The sequence below is a fragment of the Hypanus sabinus genome, chromosome 12 (genome assembly GCF_030144855.1).
Source record: "Hypanus sabinus isolate sHypSab1 chromosome 12, sHypSab1.hap1, whole genome shotgun sequence".
Lineage (NCBI taxonomy): Eukaryota > Metazoa > Chordata > Chondrichthyes > Myliobatiformes > Dasyatidae > Hypanus > Hypanus sabinus.
The window spans coordinates 33251414-33270950 of NC_082717.1; the positions used below are offsets into that span (position 1 = coordinate 33251414).

The 19537-nt window shown below is 38.7% G+C and overlaps 1 protein-coding gene across 3 annotated transcripts in view; it reads right to left on the reverse strand.

Annotated features, from left to right (window-relative positions):
* The window catches only part of srbd1 (S1 RNA binding domain 1), a 303090-nt gene that overhangs the window by 273431 nt on the left and 10122 nt on the right, over positions 1–19537 (reverse strand). For all 3 annotated transcript variants that reach the window (XM_059985738.1, XM_059985737.1, XM_059985736.1), the window contains exons 6-9: positions 17575–17741; positions 15613–15730; positions 13033–13171; positions 5111–5207 (exon numbers count right to left, since the gene is read on the reverse strand). In XM_059985738.1, coding sequence (XP_059841721.1) covers positions 5111–5207; positions 13033–13171; positions 15613–15730; positions 17575–17741 — 521 coding nt within the window. The remainder of the gene's footprint in view (positions 1–5110; positions 5208–13032; positions 13172–15612; positions 15731–17574; positions 17742–19537) is intronic.

Genomic DNA, 19537 nt, shown 5'->3' on the forward strand with positions numbered 1-19537 from the left:
GAACAGTTATTACCCCCTCCCAACCATCAAGTTCTTGAACCAGACAGAATAACTTTGCTCAACTTCATTTGCCCCATCACTAAACTATTGCCACAAATTATGGACTCATATTCAGGGACTCTTCATCTCATGTTCTCAACATTTATTGATTATTTATTTCTCTTTTTTCTTTTTGTATTTGCACAGTGTGGTTGTCTGTCCATCCTGCTGGGTGTGATCTTTTCATTGGTTCCTTGTATTTGCTGTGATTACCCACAAGAAAATGAATCTCAGGGTTGTATGTAGTGACATACATGTTCTTAGATAATAATTTTACCCTGAACTTTGAAATACCCCTGCAAAAGATGCTGCAGGCTGAACAGTAGAAAATGAGACTGGTCTATATAGGTACTGGATGGCCCAAATGGACAGAGAGGGCTCAAGAGCTTCTTTGCATACTATATGGTTCTCAGTAACAAAAGTGAAAACAATTGGACTCATTCAAGAATCTATAACCCAGAATTTATTCCCCAATTCTGAAGGATTTCTGATATGATTTTTCTCTTGCTAAGTTCACAATATTGGTCAGCCAGAATAGATGAATAGTATGGAACAATACAAACAAAAACAAATTGAAAAGACCCAGAAAAGAATTGCGAATCTATTTTCCTCTATTTTGAATACATTAAAAATGCTATGTTCATGAGAGGGTTAAACTGCAGCAAACAAAACACATAAGCAAACAGCAAGCACCTCCCTCACTCAACCAGCTAAAATTGTTTTGACCTGAGATAATCATTACTGTTGTTTCTGATGAAAGGTGTTTGATCTGAAACATTAATTCTTGCTTCCTTCCACAGTTTTAATTGTTTCTCTGAGCATATCCAGCATTTTATATTTTTATTGCTACTTTCTCCACTGCTGACTTGTATTGAATCACAATATGCATTAAGGAACTGGACTGTCATACGTAAAAAACCCCAGCTGAAGTGATACATAAATATGTGTTTAGTGATTCAGAACAAGAGGAATAGTACCATGACATACTTTGTCTCTAAGTTTGAATATCCTAGAATCCAGGTTTCCACATTTCGATCAATTAGTATGTCATTTCAGAACTGATGCCATCTCTAAGATCTTATGAAAACCACCCAAACTAAAGCCTTTAGAAAGATAATATACTAATTTACACAAACTACATCTGTTCAAAATAAGTAATTCTTCATACAAACGATGTGCATAGTTACACAAACTCCAAGAGTAAATGTTGCTAGGCTATCTTTAGCCATAATTTGAAGTACTGAGTGAGAGGGACATCATTACAAGGCAAAAGCCATTTGAAAAGAACCGGTCTTGTCAAGAGTAAGTCACAAATTGAAGCAGTGAGCAAGAGAAAGAGAGAGACCTCATTGTAAGGTGGGAGCTATTTTAAAAGGAGAAATTACATCAGGAGTGAGTTCCACTTGAGACAATAAAAAGGGAGGTGAAGGTGGAGCAACCATTGTTGTGAGTGGACTATGTTACAGTAGGAGGCTTTGGCAAGCTCAAGTGGAGGTGCTAAGTTTGTTACACGTAAATTTTTTTCTTCTTTTTTGTTGTCTATCAGTATGTTGCTACTGCACATGAGAATGAGTCCTGAGTTAGTGGTATTTTTTTCCAGAGAGATGTGACAACTCCGGAAGATCTCATCTTACTAATAATTATATCTGCACAAAGTGCATCAAGCTGTAGCTAAAACGGAGACCCCCAAGCTGCAGGAGGCAAGTGTCTGGATGACTGGAAGGAGAGGGAAAGGGAATATGCAGCCAATGCTGAATACCTCTCTGGCCATTCCCCTCAAAACAGGTGGCCCCCGTTTTTCGAATGTTCGCTTTACAACAACTCACTGTTACAAAAGACCTACATTAGTACCTGATTTCGCTAACCAAAGAGGATTTTTGCTTTTATGAAAAAAAAGACAGCCACTTCATACGTGTGTTTACCCAGAGAAAGACTACCATGAACGTGAAGCCTTGTGTGGGCAGTTGTGTGCGTATATGTGTACGCCCCTATGCGTGTACATGCTGATTTTTTTCCTTCAGATCGATTTCAGCTCGCCGTCTTCCCGTTTTTGATAAGTGAAACTACACCGTACATGAAATATTTGTACTTTATATAGGCTGTATATTTATCATATCATTCCTGTTTTTACTATATGTTCACATTATTTTAGGTTTTATGTGTTATTTGGTATGATTTGGTAGGTTTTTTTATGGGTCCCGGAACACACAAAAAATTTTCCCATATAAATTAATGGTAATTGCTTCTTCACTTTACGACATTTCAGCTTACAAACAGTTTCATAGGAACGCTCTACCTTCGGATAGCGGGGGAAACCTGTGTAAATATATCACTTTGGATATTGTTGGAGGTGGAAATGACCTACTGGGGGAATCTGCAGTGACCAGAGCAATGAGTCTGGTTCTGTGGCTCAGAAGGGAAGTGGGGGGAGAGAGAAGAGGAGTGTAGTAGTGATAGAGGATACCATAGCTAGAAGAGCAAACTGAAGATTCTGTGGACATGAAAGACACCAAGATGGTATGGTGCCTCTTAGATGCCAGGGTCAGGGATGTCTCGGATCGAGTCCACAGTGTTTTAAAGGGGAGGAAGCTGGTCAAATTTAATTGGAAGGGGACTCTTGCAAGAATGACAGCAGAGCAGCAACGGCTGGAGTTTCTGGGGCAATTTGGAAGTCCCAGAATAGATACACCCCAAAAATGAAGAAATATCCTAAAGGGAAAATAACATAACCTTGGCTGACAAGGGAAGACCAAGACATCATAAAAGCAAAAGAGAGGGTATATATAAAATAGCAAAAATTAATAGGAAGTTCAAGGATTGGGAAACTTTTAAAAAAATAGCAAAAGTTAAGTAAAAAAGCCAAAAGAAGAGAAAAGATGAAATGCGAAGGTAAGCTGGCTAATGATATAAAAATAAACCAAAAGATTTTTCAGATATATAAAGAGTAAAAGGAGAGAATGGATATCTGACTGAGGGAAAATGACGCTGGAAAGATAGTACAGTAATGGCGGACAAAGTTATGATGGATGAACTTATTAAGTATCTCTCATCAGTCTTCATCGTGGAGGACACCATCAGTAGGAAGGTAGGTAGGTCACCTGAACCAGACAGACTGCACCCCAGGGTTCTCAAAGAAGTAGATGAAGAGACTGTGGAGGCATTATTAATGATCTTTCAAGGATCTCTAGATTCTGAAATGGTTCTGGAAGACAGGACAATTGCAAATGTCACTTCACTCTTTAAGGGAGGCAGAAGAGGAAATCATAGGCAAGTTGTTCAGTGGTTGAGAAGATGTCAGAGTCCATTATTAAGGATGAGGTTTCAGGGTACATGGAGGTACATAATAAAATATGCCAAAGTCAGCATTTTTTCCTTAAAGGGAAATCTTGCCAGACAGATCTATTAGGATTCTTTGAGGAAATTACAGGCAGGATAGATGAAGGAGAATCAGTATATATTGTTTATTTGGATTTTCACAAGGCCTTTGACAAGGTGCCACACACATGGCTGCTTAACAGGATAAAAGCCCATAGACAATTGGCGGACTGGCAGGAGGCAGAATGGGAATAAAGGGCACCTTTTGTAGTTGGCTGCCAGTGACTAATAGGATCAGTGTTAGAACCACCTCGTTTCATGTTATCCTGCTCCAATGTCTTAATGTCTTAATATGGTCTACATTTCAATAATTTGGATGAAAGAACTGATGGCTTTGTGGCCAAGTTTGTGGACGGCAGGAATGTAGGTGGAGAGGCAGGTAGAGTTGAAGAAGCCAGAACTCTGCAGAATGACTGAGACTGATTGGGATAATGGGCAAGGAAGTGGCAGATGGAATATAGTGTGGGGAAGTATATGGTTATGCACTTTGGGAGAAAATATAACTGCATAAAATATTTTCAAAACAGGGAGAAAATTCAATAATGTGAGATGCAGAGGGACTTAAGAGTCATTGTGCATGGTTCCCTAAAGGTCATCTTGCAGGTTGAGCTGTTGGTAAGGAAGGAAAATGCAATATTCATATCATTTCCAAAGAACTAGAATATAACAGCAGGAATGTAATACTGAGGCTTTAACAGCTATTGGTCAGACTGCACTTGGAGTATTGTGATTAGTTTTGTGCCCCTTATCTATGAAAAGATGTGCTACCATTGGAGAAGGTCTAGAGAAGGTTCACATGAATGATACCAGGAATGAAAGGGTTAGCATTTGGCGTAATGAGGAGTGTTTGATGGCTTTGGGCCTGTATTTGCTACAGTTTAGAAGAATGAGGAGAGATCTCATTGAAACCTGTCGAATAGTTAACAGCTTAAAAAAGAGCAGATGTGGGGTGGATGCTTCCTGTATTGAGTGATTCTAAAACCTGAGGGCACAGCTTCAGAATAGAGGCACCTCCATTTAAAACAGAGATGAGAAAGAATTTCTTTAGCCGGAGGGTTGTGAATCTGTGGAATTCATTGCCACAGATGGCTATGAGTCACTGAGTATACTTAAAGCAGAGGTTGACAGGTTCTTGATTAGTTAGGATGTCAAAGGTTACAGAGAGAAGGCTGGTGAATGGGATTGAGAGGGATAAGAAATCAGCAACGATGGAATGGCAGGGCAGACTCGATGGGCTGAATGGCTTAATTCTGCTCCTATGTCTTATGGTCTTATATGACACTGCATCCAAAACAGAATCAGGTCGCATGACTTTGTGGATCTGTCATATGAGAAGAGACAGGGTTGATAAGACCTCCTTTCACTGTAACTTATAATGAGAAAAGATCTATTTGAAATATACACAATTTAATAAAGGATTTGATAATGTCAACAATCTTGACTTAAAGTCACTAACTTTATTCTGCATTGTTACTCTGCAGCTTAATGCACTGTACAATATCATTCGTATCAACAGTATGGAAGTCAAGCTTTTCAGTGTATCTTGGTACATATGACAATTATAAAATACCAAACCACATTACTATACCAATTTGCTTTTCATTAATGAAAGACTTTTCGCTTCATTACTTGCTATGTTTTCTTTACCTAGTGCACAAATCATCCAATGATTGTATGAAGGTTTTTCAATACTTACAGTCTCCGGATATGGTCCAATGTATCCCTGTCTTTAGACATCATATCTGCTAAAATGTGTTGTATTCCTGTCGCTATTTCTGTCACACTTGAAAGACCTGGGAATATTCAAGGAAACATTTTAAGCATCCTTTGAGGTTCATATTCATCCTTTAATCTTCCTCTTCACCAAATGACACTTGTTCTTCTCGTGCCTTATTTATTTATCATTTATTTATTTTTGCACAGTTTGTTGTCTTTTGCACACTGGTTGAACATCCAAGTTAGTGTGGCCTTTCAGTGATTTTATTATGGCTATATTTTATTTTGGATTATGCCTGCAATAACATATATCTGAGGGAACACCTTCAGTGTTGTATTCTATGTACTTTGATAATCAACATACTTTGAACTCAGATAGTTTTTCAAACAGAGACATAAACAGTCAACGTTAGCTGACTAACCCATTGTGGAAGGCTCACCAGCAGTGCCATCTACAGTATAAAATGCATCCAATATACACACTCAAAGGTGACTGGAAAGTGGTTAGATTTTATAGATGAAGGAACAGTTCATGCAGGTCAGAGGATAGTTATAGGTAGAAGGCAGAAGAACTGATTAAAAGGCATAATAATTCAGCCATGATAGAATGGCAGAGAAGACTCAATGGCAGAATGGCGTCATTGTTATGTTCTTATGATAAATAAAACACAACTGTTTAAAAAAATAGGAGAGACAAAGGGAAATTACGCTCAACGATTCTACTCAAGTTTTTGGAGGATATAATGCAAGGAGGAATGTGGTGTATTTTGATTTTCACTCTGATACAGTGGTGAAGGGGGTTTAGTGTGCAAACTTCAAGTACTTGGGCTGGCAAGCAGTTACAAGTGGGCTTCTGCAGGAGACAATGTTGCAGCCCAAATATTCACAATATACACTATTACGGAAAACTCTAAGACACATATATATAGCCAGTGTGCCTCAGACTTTTGCGCAGTACTGTAATAATTTTATGTGTTGCTCTATACAGCTGCCACAAAACAAAAAAAAATTCATAACACGTGAGTAATTATTCTGATATAGCTCTCTATTGTGAACTAAGGGTAGGAAGAGGGCAGGGAGAGGGGAATCGTGGATGGGAAAAGTGGGGCGGGGGGGAAGAGAGGAGGGAGCGGAAGCACCAGAGAGATATTCTGTAATGATCAATAAATCAATTGTTTGGAAACAAATTAACTTGCCTGGTGTCTCAGGGCTGGTGTGCCTGCACCCGCGAAACCCCCCACCCTGACAATCCCTCTCTGCCACCTGCCCCATTCCCTTCCCATAGTGCCCCAGCATAACCATTCCCAACATTCTTTGTTCCCGCCAGATATACAAACTCACTCTCCACTCCACATTGACAAATACAGTACTCTGCAAAAGTCTTAAGCACTCTAGTAGTTATATATAGGAACCTAAGACTTTTGCACAGGACTGCATGTCAATGATTTGGATGAGGGAACTGAACCAATGTCTCTAAGCTTGCCTACAATAGAAAAATGAGTGGAATTGAGTTGTGAGGAGAATGCAGAGTCTATCTTATCTCTTATTTCCTTAAAGAACTCCAACAGATTTGTCAGTAAAGATTTCCCCTTAAGGAAACTATGATTACTTCCATAATGTTTCATAAATAGATAAAAACATTTGTCCTTAGTTGTGTGCTAGTCTATCAGCAACACAAATATCCTACTCTTATTTTCCCTATAAAATGTCGTATCATACTTAAAACAGCTTACTTTTAATTCAGTGCATGAACTGGATTTGTTGTCATAGATTGCCCCCTAAAGCACCACAAGAGCAACTACATATAAAAATTTAATGGAATGAGACACCAAAATCGTTTACCCACAAAATTAAAACCTCAGTTTCCTCAACCAACCCAACAGTGGTAAAATAAAAACTCAATAAAGAAAGTAAGGGCACACAGTCTATCAAACATCCTTTTTGATTCATCACGATCTCAATGGAATAGGGGTTCCCAACCCGGGGTCCACAGACTCCTTGGTTAATGGTAGGAGTCCATGGCACAAAAAAGTTTGGGAACTCCTGTGACAGAATTCTAACACAAACCTGCACTGTACCATAGCTCAATTACACAAACTGAAGACAGAATATGTATTTCTTTAAACCACTTTTGAAGTTTGACAGTCAGTTTAGTGATTGCATGCTTGTATCTAAACAGAACCATTCAGAAGTTTCTTTTGATCCATGTGCTACTGCAACTTCCAGATACAATCAAAACAAAAAGAACTATAACATAAACTCTGATGTAGCATTACCATCTGTGGATGTAAAAACCGCAACATAATTTGATACAATTAGCTGTGATGAACTAAGTGTGTTTTTAACATAATATAATCATGATATAATTCCAACATCCTTGGCTTTGAAAGTTGTATATGTATAAATAGTTTCCTGATATCCTATTAAGTCCAGAATTTATCTTTTTCATATAGTTTGATATCTTAGTTTATCATATTTTCATTACTTCCTAATTTGCGATTTTTTTGAGAAATTTTCAAATTAGAATAACTACTTTAAGTTTGATAACAACTGTGTTGCTAAATCCCACAGATGACATCAGACTGCATCCAAGACAGGAAAGAGAAAGAACACAGAGCTAGCTCAGTCTCTGAGACAGACTTCTTCAAGGATTGCAGGTGCTCCCCAGGTTACAGCAGGGTCCCATCCCTGTGAACTGTTTGTAGCCTGAACAGTTCTCAAGTCAGAAATACAACTCTGAACTCAGTTCTCAGATGGCAAAAGATGCCTGTAACACCTCAGCAGCTAACAAATCTATTCCACCAGTCGGCCTAACACTCATCCACGTGGATAGGCTACACACAAGTTGGGCATACACAAGCTGGACAGGACAGGTAGTAAACAGTACCGTCTTTTTGTCCTACTGGAAATGTAGGACATTTGGAATTACAAAGCCAACAACCTATTTAGAATTCCCAACTGACACAAGGGAAAATGTCTTTAATATTTAATACAAATGTGTAATAAACAATGTAAAAGGAACTGTACTGGAATTGCGCCTCACACTATCTCTCCAATTCCCCAAAATTCTTTCATATATATATATATATATAATCTAGTTATGTAGGCAAATTAGCAACCAAACCAAAATTTCAAAAATATGAATTATGTGAATGAAGCAATGTGGAAGCCAAATGACAAATTAAGGACAAGCAAAAATAATTTGTAGGAACTGAATTTTTTATAAAATCAAACTAATAATGCATCAGGGCCTCCCTAAGAAAATGAAGGTAACAGTCTACATTGCAGTTAAATCTGAGATTTAAACCAGCTGCACAAAAATACACTACATTTAACAGCATACATCCATTCAGATTTTGTTTTTTTGTGTTGCATTTCCCATGTGATAATTCACTTTTCTGCACCCATGTTGGATACTGGCCCTGTAATTTCAGTTTGAAGTACATAAATTACCATGCTCCAAATTTTTCACCTATTCCAAACTGCCTCTGAAATTTTTTATCTCATCATTAACATGAATAAAAGTCAAGGCGTTAAATGATTATTTTAAAATTCTGCACCTAGTCTAATTATCCCCATCATCACTGCATAAAAGGTACATTTTCTTAACATGCTATACATTAAGGGAAATCATGCAGCATATTAAAATGATTTTATCTTGTTCATAACTTGTTTAACTTTTCTAAGTTGCTGCAGACCTCTGCAGTTCCAAGAAACAAAATTAAGGTTTACACCTTGAGACATTTCCAACAAAAAAGAATAGATTACCTTGTAATATAAGAATACATTTAAAGAGAAACTTAACAAACCTAAATGATTGAACCCACACCCAACACACTGAACATAAACAATTCCCCCCCCCCCACTTTCGGGGGAACCCCCCCCAAAAAAAACATTCTGTCTCCCGTTCTCGCTGACAACTGTTCCACACTTAGTGAGGATCAGTCCGTCCACTCTTATCTTTACTCAAACCAATCAATTACTGCTAGTATCCTTATTATAACGCAAATTAACTCTCATCTGCAACACCTGTAGTATTTTTACTCTGTCATTAGCTCTTATCATTTAAATATTTTTGTCCCACATGTAAAACACATATCCTTAAAGAGCATATTTTATACCTCAACTTTTAGTATTTCAATATGTGTATGCTTTTACATGCGCGTCTGCCTGCGTGAACATATTTGTGCTTAATATATTGGCCATATCAGCCAAACATTTTAGCAGAGTCCAAAACACTGATTAAGAAGATTTTGTAACAGTCATGCGCTTAATACATTGTTTTATCTCACATTATTCAAATGTTCTACCGTTTTTATTTAGCTTCCGTCGGCACCTTTCTGGATCTTCTTAATAAACTCTTCCGCCTTCAATCGGGGTATTGAAAGTGTAGGTGCGTCCTTTATGTGTCACCAGGTAAACCACTCCATGTTGGATCCCCAGGCTATGTAGATCCTGGCGGGCCAGGTTGAATTGCTTCCTCAATTGGTGTATTCCCGTGGCTAGGTCCGAGTAGAATCTTACTTGCTGGTCCTTGTACGGAGAGTCTTTTTTAGCACATGAAGCAATAAAGACTGCTTGCTTGTCCTTGTAGTTGAGGACTTCATTATTAGTGTTCTCGGTGACGCCTTGGTTTCCCTCATTGGTCCAATTCTGTGTGCCCTTTCAATATCAATTGGGGACCACAGAGTTTTAATCTCCAGTGTTTTCAGTAACCACTTCTCCAAAAAAGAAAATGTATCTCGTCCCACAGCACCCTCCGGCAGGCCTACCAATCTCAGGTTGTTACAGCTGAGAACTATTATGTTCTATTTTTCAACAAATGATTCTCCTCATTGGATAGAAATGGAATCTCACGGTCTAAAATTACCTCTTCCTTTATACATATACTCAGATACAGTTAAAAAATTACAGAAGCAAACTAAAAATCCAATTGTAAAGTACATGATAAAGGTATGGTATGATGTAAAAAATATTTAAAGGAACCATATGTATTATCACAATATAATCCAATATGGGGCAATCAGTTCTTTGTACCAGGAAGAGCAGATGCAACATTTAAAGAATGGAAATCCAAGGGACTGCAAATGATTCAAAAACTTTATTTAGCAGACTCAGACATTATGTCATCTTTTGAGGAGCTGAGGTGTACCTTTAACTTCAGTAGTAAACATTTCTACAAATTCCTCCAGAGAAGAAGTTTTGTGAAGGTATACCAAAACAACACACTTACTAGACCCCTACATTCACACTTGGAAAAAATTATGATAAAGGACAGTTTGAGAAAGGGTATCATTTCAGAATTTCATAATTTGCTGGTATCTTGCTGGTTTGAAAATTCACAATACAAATTGAAAACCTGGGAGGAAAATTTGCAGCTTAAAATTTCGGACGAAGAATAGAAAACAGCTTGTACACCAATGCTCATATTAAGTCAATAAACACTTGCTTTAAATTGATACAGTACAAACGGTTAATGTTGACATATGTCACACCAGTGGAATTAAACCGATACAACAAAAACATATCAGATATATGCACAAAATGTACAGAAGCTAGAGGTACATTGTTTCATTGTGTGTGGCAATGTAGAGAGACTGGAGCATTCTGGGAAGATGTACAAGCTACAATCGAGAAAATTATTTCAAAAGAAGTTTCACTGGAACCTAAACTCTTTCTGTTGGGTTTGTACCCAGAGAAACATAATTACAGTAAAAATGAACAAGCATTTATAGAACACACACAAAATGCTGGTGGAACACAGCAGGCCAGGCAGCACCATTTGTACATCCATAAGGAGAAGCACTGTCGACATTTCGGGCCAAGACCCTTCGTCAGGACTAACCGAAAGGAAAGATAGTAAGAGATTTGAAAGTAGTGGGGGGAAGGGGGAAATGCGAAATGATAGGAGAAGACCGGAGGGGGTGAGATGAAGCTAAGAGTGGAAAGGTGATTGGCGAAAGTGATACTGAGCTGGAGGAGGGAAAGGATCATGGGACGGGAGGCCTTGGGAGAAAGAAAGGAGGTGGGGGGAAAGCACCAGACAGAGATGGAGAACAAACAACTAAATATGTCAGGGATGGGGTAAGAAGGGGAGGGGCATTAATGGAAGTTAGAGAAGCCAATGTTTGTGCCATCAGGTTGGAGGCTACCCTGCCGGTATATATAAGGTGTTGTTCCTCCAACCTGAGTTTGGATTCATTTTGGCAGTAAAGGAGGCCATGGAGAGACATATCAGAATGGGAATGGGACGTGGAATTAAAATGTGCATTTTTAGATCTCAGCTTACTTCATGCTAAAAAATGTATTGTACAATTATGGAAAAGTACTCATAGACCAAGCACTACTCAATGGATAAGGCAGATGTTATCAAGTCTCCCATTGGAAAGGATAACCTATATATTAAGGTCCAAACAGCAGATATTTGAGAATATGTGGCAACCCTTCATTAACTATGTCAAGGATTTGGACTTAACAGAAGATTAAAAGAGTATTACCTTTTGTAGACAATGCAGCTTCCAAAATTTGTAGAAAACTTATATTTACTTAATGATTTTTGAATTGTATTATAAATACTGTTAAATTTTACACATTTTTTATATAGATTACCACTTGTTGAAATAGGAAAGGCATTTTTTGTGTTCTTTTTTGGGTATGTTGTCATTTGTTGTGTTAATACAGCAACATGTATTTTCTGAATAATATAAGAGTATAGGAAGGTAAAAGCTGTATTTCATGGTATTAAAATGCAAATAATCATATTGTAGTAAAAAACTGATTTCATCATATAACAGCATTTACACAGTTAAATACAAATGACTTATTTGTAGCATACATGAGGTTTAGGAAGCAAGGATCAGATGGGTCTATTGAGGAATATAAGGTAGCAAGAAAGGAGTTTAAGAAGGTGCTAAGAAGGGCAAGAAGGGGGCATGAGAAGGCCTTGGCAAGTAGGGTAAAGGAAAACCCCAAGGCATTCTTCGATTATGTGAAGAACAAAAGGATGACAGGAGTGAAGGTAGGACCGATTAGAGATAGAAGTGGGAAGATGTGCCTGGAGGCTGTGGAAGTGAGCGAGGTCCTCAATGAATACTTCTCTTTGGTATTCACCAATGAGAGGGAACTTGATGACGGTGAGGACAATATGAATGAGGTTGATATTCTGGTGCATGTTGATATTAAGGGAGAGGAGGTGTTGGAGTTGTTAAAATACATTAGGACAGATAAGTCCCCGGGGTCTGACGGAATATTCCCCAAGCTGCTCCACGAGGCGAGGAAAGAGATTGCTGAGCCTCTGGCTAGGATCTTTATGTCCTCGTTGTCCACGGGAATGGTACCGGAGGATTGGAGGGAGGCGAATGTTGTCCCCTTGTTAAAAAAGGTAGTAGGGATAGTCCAGGAGACATGATAGAGGTGTACAAGATATTAAGAGGAATAGACAGTGGACAGCCAGTGCCTCTTCCCCAGGGCAACACTGCTCAGTACAAGAGGACATGGCTTTAAGGTAAGGAGAGGAAAGTTCAAGGGGGATATTAGAGGAAGGTTTTTCACTCAGAGTGGTTGGTGCGTGGAATGCACTGCCTGAGTCAGTGGTGGAGGCAGACACACTAGTGAAGTTTAAGAGACTACTAGATAGATATATGGAGGAATTTAATATGGAGGGTTATATGTGAGGCAGAGTTTGAGGGTCAGCACAACATTGTGGGTCGAAGGGCCTGTAATATGCTGTACTATTCTATATTCTATATGTTCTATGTTTATCTGCTTCAGTGACAAAAGTAGGAATATTGAAACAAGACTGTTAGACTATTAATTCTGTGATCTTCCACATTTTCTTCTACGGCCCCACAAGGAGGGTAAAATAAAGTACAATTAGACCTGAATCTGAAGTTGAAAACGTACCTTCTACATTTGACTTTATATAGTTATTTAGGTTAAATCTTCCCGGACAGTCAATCAATAGATTTGCTGCAGGTTCTAGGCCAAGTTGACGGGCCTTCTGAGCTTTAGTCTTTGTGCTTCCACTTTTATAAGGTGCAAACTGAAAACAGTAAAGGAAATATTTAGACAAAGATGATAGTTTACCAAGTGTGAAAATTATAATAATTTCATTGTATTCCATTTTGCAATATCAAATATAAATAGGGAACTCAATAAAATAGAAATTGCTGGGAATTTTCAAATCAGACAGAATCTAAAAAAGATTGAACACTTCAGATTGATGAGCCGTCATCAAAACTGGGAAAAGTTTAAAACAAACAAGCTGCCAGAAGAGGATTGGAGACGGGATGAGAGTGTATTTCTGTGATAGATGAAAACCAGGAGAAAGTAATTGAAACAAACTGCAGGGGAACTAGAATGACTGAGTGGGTCCCTTATCCCCTTTCTTTATCATCTAGGGACAGGAACACTTTCCAGTGAATTACCAGTACTTTCCAGTACTTACTTGAATTCGTTTCAGTCTGGAATACTATATTCAGTGTTTCTCCTGTGGTCTTCTCTACAATGATGAAATTAAACACAGACTGGCTGACTACTCTGTTAAATCGCCAAGGTAACCCCAAACTTCCAGTTTCATGTCCACATTAATTTGCTAAATTAATCCTTCTTTGATTTTACTTCCTGCACTAAAAAGTACACATAATACTTTTTGGACTAACAATGAGTTCAATGCTATGATCACTACAGCCTCGTATTTCACATTTCCAGAATTCAGCTTCTATTTCTCCCTTTCTCTGATAATTTCATATTCACTTGTCTACTACTTTGACCTCACTAACTTTATCATTTGTTTAGCTCAATAGTCTTTGCCATCCTCTCTCCAAATGCCACTTTTGACATTCACTCTCTCTACCCTATCACAGACTTTCCACCAGATTCTTTCCACCCTCTCTCTGCAACTTAAAACATGATTCATTTCTATATTTTCCTTGTTCTTGAATGAAGTTATTTGCCCAAAACAACAACTACTTCACTCTCTCTCTGCTTGGAAGTTTGTCTCTTTTTGTGCAAGTCAGATAACTTGACTCGGTTTGCTTTACCGGTGGCAGTAGTGGAGTTTGCAGTGAAGCTCAATAAAGTTTAATCAGTCAATTAATCAGTCCTGGCGAACAGTCTCAGTCCAAAATGCCAATTGTTTACCCTTTTCCATTGATGCTGCCTGGCCTATTCAGTTCTTCCAGCATTTTGTGTGTGTTTAATTAAACTCAATTAAGTTTAATGGTTTACTATTTAAAATGAAAATAGTCAAGGAAGTAATGCAAATTATATTGTAATGTAAAAGGCAAGGTACTAGGATAAAATATTACAAAAGTTGCTAATGATGGACAAGAGAATCAGATTCAATTCTTGAAGAAATTGTCGGGAACGATAAACAGAATTAATACCAATGATCAATGAGAATATGCCTTTCAAGCCTATCAGACTTCATGGGTTCTGAAACAAAACTGAGTTTCTGTACCAGTGCAGATTTATGCTGTTAGAAGTGTATGTCTTGCAACCAATGTTAATCTAAAACAAGCATTAAAATAAGTTTTATTCCTGTCATACCCCATAGGACATTCACAATTTTCAGTAGAGACAAATTGTGCATCAGCATGTCTGCCTGTCTACACTTAGCTTTTTTAGATACGGAAGCTTAAGTGGAATGTTTCTCTTTCCATGCCTGCTGTCTGACCTGATGAGTGTTACAGCATTTTCTTACTTAATTTCAGATTTCTAGAAACTGAGGTTTTTATTTATTTGTACCAAGCAGGTTCACTGCTATCAAAGTTATGAAGTGGTTGTAAATATAGAGGAACATTTAAAAACTAATTCAAATAGATTTGAATAAAAAGAAAATGTCCAACACAAACAAAATTCAAATAAAATATTACCTGCATCTACCCTTTACCCAGGGGAACCATTCAAGTGAATAGGATCACCAATCTATCTACCAGCTAGCCAGCACTGACATGGTCCATCTAGTTCCTCTCCCCAGTATTAAGGAATCAGCTGCGAGACTATGGCAAAACTAGTTCAGACTTGGAGGTCATACATGCTACCATCTAGACTGCAGGTCATTGTGGTCTTCCACAGTTGGCCAAGTGTGTATAGAGGTCTGAAATAAGCAGTTACAGACAGATGACAGGCAGCAATGGCCTACGTAACTGCTGGTCAGTTTGATTTGAGCTTTGGGCTTTCAGTGGGTGTAACTAATGTAGTGAAAACCCGGTGAATGATCTTCATATGCACGACTTTCCTTCACTTTCCAAGGCCCAATTATACAGTGACGGTAATCTGCAACATGAATTATGTACCTGGATTTTTATTTGTTGTTGCATTTACAAAGCTGTTAAGAAAATACTTTATATTTTACACACTATAAGCATGACATTTGCTCACATCATAAGCAAATAAATTACGTTCCCATGTTTACATCCTTCAAGATCATTAAATTAATTTTCAAATGTGAAATTAAAAAAGGATTTTTTTTCTACTAACCACATGTTCAATTTCTTCAACTGTCCTGCAGTTCAACAATGTCGTTTTTATGGAAGGTGTCAGTTTATCTTGTTTTGCTATTTTCTGTATTGCTGAGTGAGCTTTCTTAATGACAAGCCTAAAGGAAGCAAAATAAAGACCAATATGAAATCAGTTTTGCAACAATTTATAGTAAATGTGGCATAATTAATTCCCTCCCAAAAAATGACTTCAAGCAAACATATCTTGCCCATGGAGTACATGAGAATTCTCATGAATGTCAAAATTCTTAAATGTTGAAGAACTTCAGTCTGTGTTGGCTAAAGACCAATGTGGTAGAACAAAAAATAAAACTCTCCCTATCTGAAAACTACAATGCACAGTCATGTGGTATAAGACGGGCATTTTCCCCTTCTTCCACTGAAGAATATTAATAAAGCACCACAAAGTGCTTAGTTATTACAAAGTAGTCTGCATAGAAAGTAACTTGAGCCAATCTGAGAGTCAGTAAAGAAGGCAAACAGAAAGGATATAGCTCCCTTAGCAAAACAGTAATTAACTTAAGGCACTGATGAACTGCAGAAGGATGAGGTGGCTTCAGAAAAAGTTGGATCCAAAGTAATGACTTTGTACAACTTACCACCTGAACAAGTAGGGAAGGCAGAACTTATAATACAAGGTGTACAATGAAGCTGGATCCAAGCCTCAGCTGAAACAGTATAGTTCCTTGTTTGTTCACTTTAACAGAAAAAACTTACAGCACAATACAGGCCCTTCAGCCCACAAAGCTGCACCAAACGTGCTTACCTTAGAAATTACCTAGGGTTACCCATAGCCCTCTATTTTTCTAAGCCCCATGTACCTATCCAGGAGTCTCTTTAAAGACCCTATCATATCTGCCTCCACCACCGTCGCAGACAGCCCATTCCAAGCACTCACTACTCTCTGCATAAAAAACTTACCCCTGACATCTCCTCTGTATCTACTTCCAAGCACCTTAAAACTATGCCTTCTTGTGCTAGCCACTTCAGCCCTGGGGAAAAGGCCTCTGACCAAAATCATCTTATACACCTGTATCAGGTCACCTCTCATCCTTCGTCGCTCCAAGGAGAAAAGGCTGGGTTCACTCAACCTATTCTCATAAGGCATGCTCCCCAATCCAGGCAACATCCTTGTAAATCTCTGCACCCTTTCTATGGTTTCCACATTCTTTCTGTAGTGAGGCAACCAGAACTGAGCACAGTACTCCAAGTGGGGTCTGACCAGGGTGCAACATTGCCTCTCAGATCTAAAACTCAATCCCATGGTTGATGAAGGCCAATGCACCATATGCCTTCTTAACCACAGAGTCTACCTGCGCAGCAGCTTTGAGTGTTCTATGGACTCGGACAGCAAGATCCCTCTGATCCTCCACACTGAACATTAATACTATGTTCTGCCATCATATTTGACCTACCAAAATGAATCACCTCACACTTATCTGGGCTGAACTCCATCTGCCACTTCTCAGCCGGGTTTTGCATCCTATCAGTGTCCCGCTGTAACCCCTGACAGCCCTCCACACTATCCACCACATCCCCAACCTTTGTGTCATCAGCAAATTTACTAACCCAGGTATATGTTTTATAACTGGAAGCTCTTTAATAATAATCTACAATAATAAGTAATATCCCTATATATTTTAAGGGCAGCATGATAGAGTAGCAGCTGGCTTAAAGCTATTACAAAACTAGTGACTAGGGTTCAATTCTGCCGTTGTACGTATGGAGTTGGTACATTTCTCCCCATGATCGTGTGGGTTTCCTCTGAGTGCTCTGGTTTTCTGCCACATGAGAGACGTACAGATAGATAGGTTAATTGGTCAAATGGGAAGTTGGTTGGCACGGCTTGGAAGGCAAGAAGGGCCTGTTACTTCCCATAGATAGAAAACAAGGTTTATAAAATTTTACACAAAAGAACATCATTTTTTTTTGCAGTACTCACGTCAGTTCTTCAAACGTTTGTTGAACTTCTCTTAGAGTATCAGCATCCATGTTATTAGTAAGTTCCTTTCGATAACGAGCAATAAATGGAATGGTGTTTTCTTCTTTGAAGAGTTGAATAAGGTTTGCACAAGCCCAAGCCTCTGTATTGGTCCGTTCAGACAGAACCTAAAAAGACAGTATGTTACGGTAGAGTCCAATGCGCTATCACAGTAAATTTTTCATACAAATGCTCATGGGAAGTCAGTGAAGTTCCCAGTCAATAAAAAGGACAAGTCGACTGCCAGTGGTTATCTAACTAGACGAGAAACCTAGGCAATGGTTCAAGTCCAACAGACCTCATCACAGCTTTGGATCAACCAAGAATCCAAGAGCTGAATTCCGGAGGCAAGGTGGGACTCACTGCTTTAGGTATCAAAACAAAATGCCCAGATAAAACTGAAGTCAAAACACATAAAAGAAAAAAAAAACACTGCACTGGCTGTGATCATTAATCCCAGAAAGATAAGTGGCTGTGGTTGTTGACGACCAATGATCTCAGTCCCAGGACATCACTGCAGGACTTCCTTAGGGCATTTTCAGCTGCTTCATCAAAGACCCTCTTTCCTTCACAAGGTCAGATGTGGGAATGTTCATTGATGATTGCCAAGTGTTCAGTTCTGTTTGCAACACCTCGGCAAATGAAGCAGCCCATAACTGTATGCAGTAAGGTCCAGACAAGATTTTGGTGCAAACTAATAAGTGGCAAGAAGCATTCATGCCACAGAAGTGTCCAGCAATAACCATCTCCAACTAGGAAGACTATCCCTTGATGTTTAATGGTAATACCTTCACCAAGTCTCCATAATCACCATTGGCCAAATGCTCAACTGGACTAAAGAAATAAACACCACGGATATAAAAGTGATTGGAGGCTGTGAGTCACCATGTGGCAAGTGACAGACACTCAGTGACTGTCATTTACTTAGGTGAATGAAGTACCTCCTGTACCTAATAAAGTGGCCATTGATGCATGCTCGTGTCTGCTGCTGCTGTAGCCCAAGTGCTTCAAGGTTTGATATGTTCTGCATTCAGAGATGTTCTTCTGCGCACCAATGTTGTAGGATCTGGTTATTTGAGTTTCTGCAACCTTCCCGTCAGCTCGAACCAGTCCGACTATTCTCCTCTAACCTCTCATTATCAAGGCATTTTCTCCAACAGAAACGTCGCTTACTGGATGCTGTTCACACCATTTTCTGTAGGTTCTAGAGACTGTAATACGGGAAAATACCAAGAGATCACAAGATTCTGAGATACCCAAACAACCTTGTCTGGTACCAACAATCATTCCACAGTCAAAGTCACTTAGATCACATATCTTCCCTATTCTGATGTTTGGTCTGAACAACCAACTGAATCTCTTGACCATGCCTACATGGTTTTATGCATTGAGTTGTTGTCAATTAGATATTTACATTACTGAGCAGGTGTACTAGTGTGACTAACAAAGTGGCCACTGAGCATACATCCAAAATGCTCCAAGACCTTTTCATCATATACAAAACACAAATCATTTACTTAGGTGAATGGTACTTGATAAGCATCCCAACAACCACTCCTTCCACACCATTGTAGTGTGGCTTCAGTGTGAACTAATACAAAAAGCAAAGCAGTGACTCCAAAACCCAGCACAAGTTGCAACACATGCTTAGAACAACATTGCCTATTGGCTCCTCTCCAAGCTGCACACCATCACGACTTGGAAACATATTGTTTGTTCTCAGTTGTTGCTGGGTCTAATCATAGCACCTCCTGCCCACCACCATGGTGGAAGCACTTTCACTGTGGTGATTCAAGAGGCAGTTCACCAACACCTTGAAAGGAACAGCTGCAGATAGGCAATAAATGCTGGGTATGTCCAGATCCAGAAAATGAACACAAAAAAAATCTTATTGCAACTTAACAATACTCACAAAAAATTTTAC